The sequence below is a fragment of the Pleurodeles waltl genome, chromosome 5, assembly GCF_031143425.1.
Source record: "Pleurodeles waltl isolate 20211129_DDA chromosome 5, aPleWal1.hap1.20221129, whole genome shotgun sequence".
NCBI classification, from domain to species: Eukaryota; Metazoa; Chordata; class Amphibia; order Caudata; family Salamandridae; genus Pleurodeles; species Pleurodeles waltl.
The window spans coordinates 1,145,870,268-1,145,880,716 of NC_090444.1; the positions used below are offsets into that span (position 1 = coordinate 1,145,870,268).

Sequence of the window (10,449 nt, forward strand, 5' to 3'; positions counted from 1 at the left end):
ACATGTGCAACTTGAATGTTTCCTCTAGCAATCTGTGGGTCGGGAGCTCAACGCTTTTGCCTCTATGTGGTGATTGTGGATAACTGAAGATCATCAGAGTGATAGCAAAAATATCTGGTGAGTTTCCACCCAAACACCAATATGGGTGTGTTTCATCTGAGCTTCTCAAATGAATTGCAATGCACAGCCCATTTACATACTGGACATGGATGTCCCATACATCCAAAAAAAGGGTTGTAGGCTAAAGCACAATGAGTACTTGAGTTACCTCTCTAGAACATCTGTGTATATAAGGGTATACGTACACCACATTCTGTGCTGGCTAGCAACTTAATGTAACTTGGAAGGGCCATTGTTTTATTTCTAGGACTTGCATTGTAATGGGTGATGAGTGAGTTCCTATTGTGCAAGGGGTAGTGTACCTTACAAAGCTGAGCCTTCAGCTTCTTTTTAAATTGTAGGAGTGTTGCAGTGATTCTGAAATCATCAGAGTTATGTTGTTCGATATCTTTGAAGTGTAGACCTGAGAGGCCTGCCTGCTCTTTTTTCTTTATTATATAGTTTATTTTCTAGTCTGCTAATGTCATGGCTTGAGTTGGTTAATTTCCAGGCCAGGTAAGTTGGACTGACTTTTCAGATTACCTTGGATGTGATGTATCTGGTTGTGAAAATGATGCAGGCCAAGAGGGGAAATAAATGAATGTTTCTTCAGTGTGGTAATGTTGTGGTCTTACTTCCTAGACCCTTGATCAGGCAGGCTACTTGTGGATGATGCGTCAAAGGTGTGCCCTAGTGGCTTCATGTCACCCATGGAGCAGAGCATTGCTGCCATCCAAATGTGAGAAAATCATGGCCTACTCTGTGATTATGAAATCATTTTCAGGATTGAAGGGTTTCAAGTACTTCAGGAAGGGGAGAGACCATGCAGTCTTTCTCCTAGAGATATGTTCTTTGAAGTGGAGTTCTTTGTTGAGAATGAATCAAGTGATTAGTCGCAGGTAGGCTGTCATTTATGAATTAGGTGATTTTTCACTGGTGATCTGCTGGGGGTCAATCACTCTTGTACGGTTGGGGGTCATAATTAGATCTGTAGTTGCCTTAACCAATTTGCCTTTGTTGAAACAAGCTTCATGTAGGTGCTTGACATAGTGTTCTGGAGTAGGGTAGGACACTGAATGTCATTAGCTAAAGAGATTTTAGGGTAAAGATGAGTGTCAATTGCATGTTTGTGGATCTTAATATAATTGATGAGAAGGAATCTAAGTGGTTCCATGCTGAGGTTGAAGATCATGCAAGAAAAAAGGGATCCTTGAGGAACTTTGCAGTAGACGGGGGACTTCTGGGATATTATGGGTCCTATTTAGATAAACTGTTGGTATTGCATGAGCTGAACTATTGCCGGGCTGTTTCAGAGAAATCCATGCATGCTTTCAGGAATTAACTCTGTGCACAGTGATCAACAATGGGAAATGCTTTAGTGGTCATGCTGGATCTGGAGGCAGTGGTCATTTTTTCCATTGGTAAGAAGGGTATTGTTGATACATAGCAGCTGTCTCTGTGGTACAGTGTGGACTGAAACCAGATTGTTAGTACTTTAGAAGACCATTCTTGTTGATTTTCCTTATGAGTTGGGTGGAGACTTTTTTCTCAGTGCTCTTTCCTAGGAAGAATAGGTAGGTGATGGATCAGAAGTTGGTGAAATTGTCTGGGTCCAAACTTGGTTTCTCCATTAATCGGAAAATATGTTCTGTCTTGAGGGCTTCTGGAGACATTCCTTGGCTAAAAGGAATTGATTTTGAAGAAGGGAGCGAAGGTAGGTGCCTTCTTGAAGGGATTAGTAATGATAAAAGATGTTGTTTTCAGTGAAGGTGTCTTTTTGAAGAGATTTTTATGATGGAGGATAGTAGGATGTTGTTTTCATAGGAGATGACCTTGAGTGAGTTCAGCTTGCTGGTGTTCCTTGATTCCATATAAGAAAGGAGGTTGAAGGCTGTCTACTTGGGGTTTGGTGGTGGGGCATATGAATTATAATAGGTGTTTTAGTGTTGTCTGTGGGTGGGGCAATATGTTGTTGTTTGTTTGTTGTTGAAGACTCATTCAGTGTTTTGCACTTGTCAATTGACTGAGGGATGGGTGGATCTGGAATGTGCAATGTTTGACTACTTTTAAGAGCCTTGTTTCCGTTAAAGGCTTTGTTGATGGTAGATAAGGAGAAGGTGGATTTGATTAACGAGATGAGGGCTCTGCTTTCAAAGTGGAGAGCTTCAGGTCAAGCAGGAATGTTGGGATCTTTGGGTCTATCTGCATTCCTGTCTGTTGTTTCCAGGTGCACTTGTCAGAGAATTCTTGGGTGGTCTGTAGAAGTGAAGATTTTCATGGTTTTAGGGATGCATTGAGTTCTGCATGTTTTTCAGGGCAGTGTTCTAGATGTCAAGCAGTGTGCTATCGAATGTAATTTACAACAAGTTGCAGGGATCTTCTTTGACTGTCCACAAGGAGATTCGGAAGTTTTGTTTCCTTTTTTTGGTCAACTGTGCAGGACCAAGAGGAATTGTAGATGACAACTATTCCATCTTCGATCTTGTGTGTATGGTTTGTGTGTTGGTTTCTGTAGCCTACTGGGATGTGTAGCATGTATGTGGATGTGAACCATGTCTCCGTGACGAAGAATTGATCTAGGTTGTGATCCTTTATACTGTCAGGTGTATCGAGAACATGCAAAACTGCACTATGTGCATTGATAACCATGTAAATAATGGCTTGTGCTACTGAAGTGTTTGAGTGAGGCCTTTGGGGATTGATGTGTTGGAATTTGGTGTCTGGGATGCGTGGTTGGTCAAGCAAACTCATTTCTAACACAATCTGTTCACAGGACTCCAGCCTTATAGCCAAGGCTAATCTATTCATGCAAATGTACTTAATGGTTTATTTTATTCAGTAGATGTTCAATAAACATATTTTCTTTATTGGTAAGTTGCCTGACTCCAGTGTTAGAATTATATGAATGGTTGGGGTGGTTTCCCTATTTGTCAGTGGAGGTTTTTGAGAATTCAGAAATAGGAAACATCCTATCATTGTCATGAAACCAATTTGACAAGTTCTGCAACTACCAGGCACATGCATAAGTGCAAAACAAATTTCAGATATTTTTGCATGGAAACAAGCATCTTTGTACTGTATGCGGGAGGGATGATTCTTGCATTGTTTCTATTTGAAGTGAACTCTTCCCTTTTCTTTAGATTTTCAGCTGCCTCTCATGGTTGGAACAGACACTGTGACAAGAAAAGGCTCTACCTTCAAACCACTTGACACTGAGATGAAGGACCAGATTGGAAGAGCGGAGATTGAGAATCACTACGACTTCCCTCACAGAGCGAGTCGACATGAGTATGCCCTGCCACTGATGAACCAGGAGCCAGAATATGCCACCCCTATCATAGAACGGCACACCAAGTGGGAAAATACATTCACCTGTGAGTCTGGCTACAAAGTGCCAGTACTTGCCACCAGCCCTCAGTTAAACATTGCTCTCATAGGGATTTCCAGCCTAAAGGATTCCGCAGGTGGGGACTATAAATCTCTTCAGAGCACAAAGAACTCAGAGGGCGAATATGACAGGCCTAAAGTTATCCAGAACATGGCTGCTGTGGGTGACAGTTCAGACTATCAAAAGCCCCAGCTGAATTTAGCGACGGATGATGGTTATGCATCTCCCAGAGACTGCCTAAAGCCGATAAGCCATACTTCTGTGATCAGCGCATGAACAGTATTTTAAACTGGAGTGTCAAGAGTTGTAACTGCCCTCGCTGTGGCAGGCGCCTTCTGAGTAAAGCACATGCTCCTTAAGCTTAGTTACAGCCCCACCACCACCCACATCAGCAGGGTACTCCAGTGACCGCCCTGAGCTTATGTACTTTAACGGGATGCTTTCATTTTGAAAAAGGATTACGTTGCGTTTTTTTCTGCAGTGTTCCCTGTGTGACCCTCGCAGGTGCCTGCCCCCAAGCTGCTTGCTGTAATATGTGCAATTTGTATAGATGTTTATTTAAAAATGGTTCTCCTTTACTCAGGTTGGGGTTGAGGTGGCTGCAGTTTAAAACGGAAATATTGTATGAAACATATTGTGTCCGCATGTCTGAACATCCTACCTTACAGATAGTTGTGGTCTTCACTGCGTTCTTTGCTTTGAGGATATATATGTACTTATTCATTCCTGCCTTCGGTTTTTGCATATGACTCAATGGATTGCTTATTACTTTTCTTTTTGCTGACGCATAAAGCTCCTAATCACGTCCAGCTCAAAAAACTGTTTTATTTATAATTCTTCTGAAACATAGATTCATATTTCAACAACTGTTACAACAGTTGTTGCACTTGAGGTAAGGCAGTCATTTGGACAGTGTCATACGTTGTACACAATGGGACATTTACTAAGGATAACTGTTACTTTGTTACCTCTTGGGAGGTACTTGGTACTTGGAAACTTCACTTTAAAGACCAAAATAATGTGGTCCATCTTTTCTTCTAAAATCCAAAGGAAATTAAGGCAGATTCCTGTGTGTTAGTTACATGGACCTCCACTGGGTCTCACCTCAGTAGTGGACACTTGTCAGAGCATGCATAATGGAGACGTTTGATTAGTCTTTACATTTTTGTAATAATTACAACTAAAAAAGGAAAATGTCACGTAAAACGTAATTTATGCTTTTAATGAGCGATGTTAAGAACTAACGAGTTAGAATACCCTTTGCTTGGCCAGTAGCACTTTAAAAGTATTTGAGTTCTGTCGTCCGGGTGAGACTTCACAAACAGTGTTCAGGTAAATGGCCCGCCTAAGAAGGGGGGTGCTTAAGAGAACAGCAAGTTGTGACCTTCACCCCCCGCATATGGGTTAATATTTCTTTGTTTGTAATGAGATGGGTCTGGCCCTCCTATTATCATGCACATTTTGGAGAAATCTTAGGGAAGAACCTTGATGGCAAAGAGACCAGGTTGATGGGTTCCCGTCTGTGGTAGTAGTATACTGTTAATTCTTTTGATAGTTTTGCATTAACAGCTGGAAGAGAAAGTCCAAAAACATGAAAGCCTTAGAGTTGAAAATAATGCAACACTTATTGCAATTTAACACTGATGTTTGGAGGATGCACATCTATCCTACCAATGTCTGGCTCAGCATTGAGGCTCCCACTTGTCAATGCATGTATGCAAAACATTTGATCAACTTTCAACAACAAAGCCTGAGAAAATGAGGTATGCAAGCTCTTCTAGTGATTCTCTTTCTAACCATACATTGATGTTGTGAATAGATAGTAGCTCTCCTGTTATTAACATGGCTCACTCCCCTTTGTTTCCTCTATTAAGGACATTTGATACTCTGAAAGGAAAGGGGAAATGTTAAGTTTGGCGATGTGCTTAAAAATGTAACAATAATTCTTTTTTAACACAGAGGACAACAGCAACATCTTGTAATTGATATACAAATGTACTTGCGTGTTTACATATGAGACATTCAATAATAATAGCACGAGTACTGTGGCATAGATACCAGATATCTCAGGGTGGCATTCTGAGGGTACCGACATTTTGTTGGGTCCAAAAGCTGGAATAGTGTCTTTTTAAGACAATCTAGTCCTCCTTCATGTGGAGAACACCTTAACTGAGATGCTGTCAAGGTGCACTTTAGAATCTAACGCACCTTTTGAAAAGGCATTCCTGTTGCAAGCATGCACTATGTGCATAGAATGCTTGATGTTAAGTGGCTAACTTGGTTGTGTTAAATGGATGTGACTTACCAAGTGTACCGTAGACTGGTGTTCCATGCATTGTTTATCCTCTCACAGTTGCTGCCTCAGTGATGGGCAGGAAATGGCTTCTGTTCAGGGACATTTTCATGCAGTTTCAATTAAAATCGAATTAACTATTTGTTGTAACCAAAGAAATACAAGAACATTTTTATGTAGGCCTGGGTATCCCTCCTCACTCCCAGGAATGAAAACAAACACAAAAAATGCCATTGACACTGTTAATCTATGTTAACTGTGAGTCCACAAAAATGTTCTCTGGTTAGCCTTCTGCAGTAGGATGGCATTAAAAAAATGCATTGCACAATGAACCAAAGTACACAGAATGTTAGCAGTTCTGGTTTTTCTTTGCCTGGGAGAAAATACGGTAATCAACCCTCCATAATACTCTTCAGGGAAGCATGGCAACACGAGCACTTTATTAAACAGCAGGCACTTAATGGAGCATGTCCAGCAATTGTTGATGGTATGACGGTCTCAGACGCTTCATAGCAGTTTGAGAACGGAAGGCAACCCCACTTTGATGATGGTTTGCTTGATTTTGCCAAAGCTCAGTCCATAAAGTCTGCATTTCTTTAAGCATCATTGAGCTGTTTCACAGTATGACACTTTATTTTACATGACGGGTAACTTGCCACACAGGGTAAATGCAAACAGTATTCATGCCATTGTGGTTCGTCCTTGTAACCTTCTTTAAGGCTTCTGAAATTCCTCACTGTTAAGGTTGTTTTCTGGAATATTTTTAAATCTAGTTGTAAATAAGCAGCCCTGCCAAGTTCCTTATGTCCATAGGTGATGTGATGTCCAGTCTAGGTTTTTTCTTTGAATCCTGGGGCTTGTAATTTTGTTTATTGCATTATAAAACAGAACAACAAGTCCCACAATTCAAAAAAAAAAGTTGAACTGGAGCAGCACATCACACATGGACCTGGGAAACGTAGCAGCTATAAATAAGGTAGTTGCATAAGTTACGTAGAGTGTTTGTATTGTTTTTGTAACATTGCAAGATAAAACTGTATAGAACAAGATATTCAAATGTACAGACCCATGAAAACAGACAAATATGTGTTACCTAACCTATTTTCCAGTTTATTACACAATTTTGATGTATCTGCTGTAGTCAAAAAATTAGGCACAGGTTTTACATTGTACCTTTTAACTACAATGAGTATGTTTGCATTCTTGCTATATGCTGCGCTGCTTCTTTCTCCTTTCATTTGCTTTACGGTTCTTGCCTATGGAGGAACATTGACCTCCAGAAGTATATTTTCCTGCTGCAGACACCTATAATATTTCTCGCAGTTCCATGGTATTTCTCCTCCTGCTCTTATTTCTGCTTTTCCTTTCAAAGTGTTATCCAGAACGAGATGCTGTGGGTGAGGCCCATCTCGAACGTGGTAACTCGTGTTATCTTCCTCCATTCTGTTATGTGATATAGAAACAGTAGTAATAGTGACTTATGTAAACTGAGACACCATTGTATACATAACATCCCCTCACTCAGCTGAAGCCGTTGTCACTATAGTGCTTCGTGACACCTTTCCTCGTAAGAAGTACATATGATTACTTGATGAACAAGAAAACTTTTGTTTGTTTGCAGTTGCACATTTATGATATTATCTACCTCAGACGAATGAGTGAGATACTGTAACCCTCCCGATAGCCAGATCCAAAGATTACTGCCAAGTTGTTTAATATATTAAACCATATGAACAAGGCAATCAAGCCATAGCTGAAAGAGTCTGGCTGGGTTGGAACACAGCCGATTTTGAAGCTATGCCCTAGAGTCGAAATGGATGTAGACCTTCCTACACTTTCAGTGTAAGTATCAACCAACTACCACACAGAAGTCTTATTTCTACTTCGGACTGCATTAGGGTCAAAACATGCTCACATTTTGTTTTGTGACAGATTTTATAGACTATCGTTGTGAAGTTTTAATTCTTACACTGAGTAAAAGGGTGCTTTTGTTGTTGTTGTTATACTGTGACCAGAAATTTAATAGCATCTCACCAGACCTCTAGTTATCAATGCAATTTCTGTGAAATAGCTTCAAGCTTTTCAGATCCTGGAATCATACTGTTAAACATTACTTGTTTCAGGCTTTTGGGACACTTGTATTTGTTTACATAAATGTGTAAATAATTGTGTGTTGTCTTTTGTTATTAAAGTTATGTACTATGGGTGCTGAATCGCAGTTGTTCTTGACTCACTTTTGTAGTCATAATCGTTTCTCTCAGCGTCATGTGTGGTGATTTCTAGCACAACTGAAAAATGTGCATTTCCTAAGGTGGAAGGGAGAGCGGAGTGCAACGTTAACTTCTAAGATGCTGGGCCTCTTCCCCCTGTGTGCTGAGCCCTTTTTTCGCTAATTGGGGTAGTTTGCTCCTTGACTTTTTTCCCCACAGAAGGTATCCACACCAACTTTGCGTCCTTTTTTTCCAACATTCTGGGGATTTTAACGGCATCAAACACTTGTGGATTCCCCTGGAGGGGACAGAGAACTTGGGCAAAACGTAGCTACACTTTGAGTTTTTTGAGAAAAATACAAAAAAAGTGCCCCAGATAAGTCTGTTTTTTCCCCTAAAAATGGCATCAACAAACGGTTTGTTGTACTAAAGACACCATCTTCACAGCTTTTAGGAACATGCAGAACTGAATAAAACAACCTAATTGTATACCACAGTTTTTGCATTTTTCAAAGAAGTAGCCCGTTTTTCATATTTTTTTTGTGCTCACAATCTACTTCTAGTTTGCGGTGGACACCAGTATGAAACCCGTGGATGATCCAGCAAAGCTATAGATTTCTCAAAAGTAGACTAAATTCTGAATTTAGCGAGGGGTCTAGATGTAGATCCCTCAGTGTTTTCCCAAGGCAAATAACTGTTGAAATAATGAAATATTGAAAATGAGTCGGGTAAAAAAACCAGCAATTTGTGACATTTTCATCAGTAACCGTTTTTTCACGTTGGCCGATTTACAAAAGCAATATACCGTTATGTCTGCTAGATCCTTCTGGTTTCAGGGATCTATAGGGTTTGTAGGTTCTCAAAGAACCCAAAATACCCAAAAAACAACTGAGCTATAATATTTCTTTTCATTGAGTCATGGGTATTGACTAATTCATATTGTTGCATAGGTTCTCATTATCCTAATGAGGCTACTAGATTTGGATGGTAGAATCACAAAGATTGTGGGGTACTAAGTACAATTCCACACCAGGTGACGCCTGCCAGCCTAATACGGGTTTTCCGGCTAACTAGCAGCGCCTCCTCTCTGTCCAAGAACGGGGATGATTGTGGCAACTAGGCGCATGACGAGAAAGACGACTCATGGGAATCGTGGTCGATCAGATCTCATCCCTTTCTCTCAGATACATTAGTCTCACACAGGCAAAGACAAACAGAGGCAGAATGTAGTTCAACAAGGATTTATGGAAGTAACTGCATCTTAGATACAATGGGATGTATTGTAATAACTAGGATGATAAAACACAATAAACGCAAGCTTGTGAAGAGGAGAGTTGTAAGGAAATGCCTCCTTGGCATGGTTACCCCCTGATTTTTTGCCTTTGCTGATGCTATGTTTTGAATTGAAAGTGTGCTGAGGCCTGCTAACCAGGCCCCAGCACCAGTGTTCTTTCCCTAACCTATACTTTTGTTTTCACAATTGGCACACCCTGGCATCCAGGTAAGTCCCTTGTAACTGGTACCCCTGGTACCAAGGGCCCTGATGCCAGGGAAGGTCTCTAAGGGCTGCAGCATATCTTATGCCACCCTGGGGACCCCTCACTCAGCACAGACACACTGCTTGCCAGCTTGTGTGTGCTGGTGAGGACAAAACGAGTAAGTCGACATGGCACTCCCCTCAGGGTGCCATGCCAACCTCACACTGCCTATGCAGTATAGATAAGTCACCCCTCTAGCAGGCCTTACAAACCTAAGGCAGGGTGCACTATACCATAGGTGAGGGCACCAGTGCATGAGCACTGTGTCCCTACGGTGTCTAAGCAAAACCTTAGACATTGTAAGTGCAGGGTAACCATAAGAGTATATGGTCTGGGAGTCTGTCAAACACGAAGTCCACAGCACCATAATGGCTACACTGAAAACTGGGAAGTTTGGTATCAAACTTCTCAGCACAATAAATGCACACTGATGCCAGTGTACATTTTATTGCAAAATACACCCCAGAGGGCACCTTAGAGGTGCCCCCTGAAACATTAACCAACTACCCGTGTAGGCTGACTGGTTTTAGCAGCCTGCCACACTCGAGACATGTTGCTGGCCACATGGGGAGAGTGCCTTTGTCACTCTGTGGCTTGTAACAAAGCCTGCACTGGGTGGAGATGCTATCACCTCCCCCAGGCAGGAGCTGTAACACCTGGCGGTGAGCCTCAAAGGCTCACCCCCTTTGTTCCAGCACCACAGGGCACTCCAGCTAGTGGAGTTGCCCGCCCCCTCCGGCCACGGCCCCACTTTTGGCGGCAAGGCTGGAGGAAATAATGAGAATAACAAGGAGGAGTCACTGGCCAGTCAGGACAGCCCCTAAGGTGTCCTGAGCTGAGGTAACTCTAACTTTTAGAAATCCTCCATCTTGCAGATGGAGGATTCCCCCAATAGGGGTAGGAATGTGACCCCCTCCCCTT

The 10,449-nt window shown here is 41.6% G+C and overlaps 1 protein-coding gene across 1 annotated transcript in view; it reads left to right on the forward strand.

The window, feature by feature from the left end:
- The window catches only part of DCBLD1 (discoidin, CUB and LCCL domain containing 1), a 205,572-nt gene extending 197,579 nt beyond the window's left edge, over positions 1 to 7,993 (forward strand). The window contains exon 17 of the mRNA XM_069235368.1: positions 3,240 to 7,993. Coding sequence (XP_069091469.1) covers positions 3,240 to 3,763 — 524 coding nt within the window. The 3' untranslated portion in view covers positions 3,764 to 7,993. The remainder of the gene's footprint in view (positions 1 to 3,239) is intronic.
- The last annotated feature ends 2,456 nt before the right edge of the window (positions 7,994 to 10,449 follow it).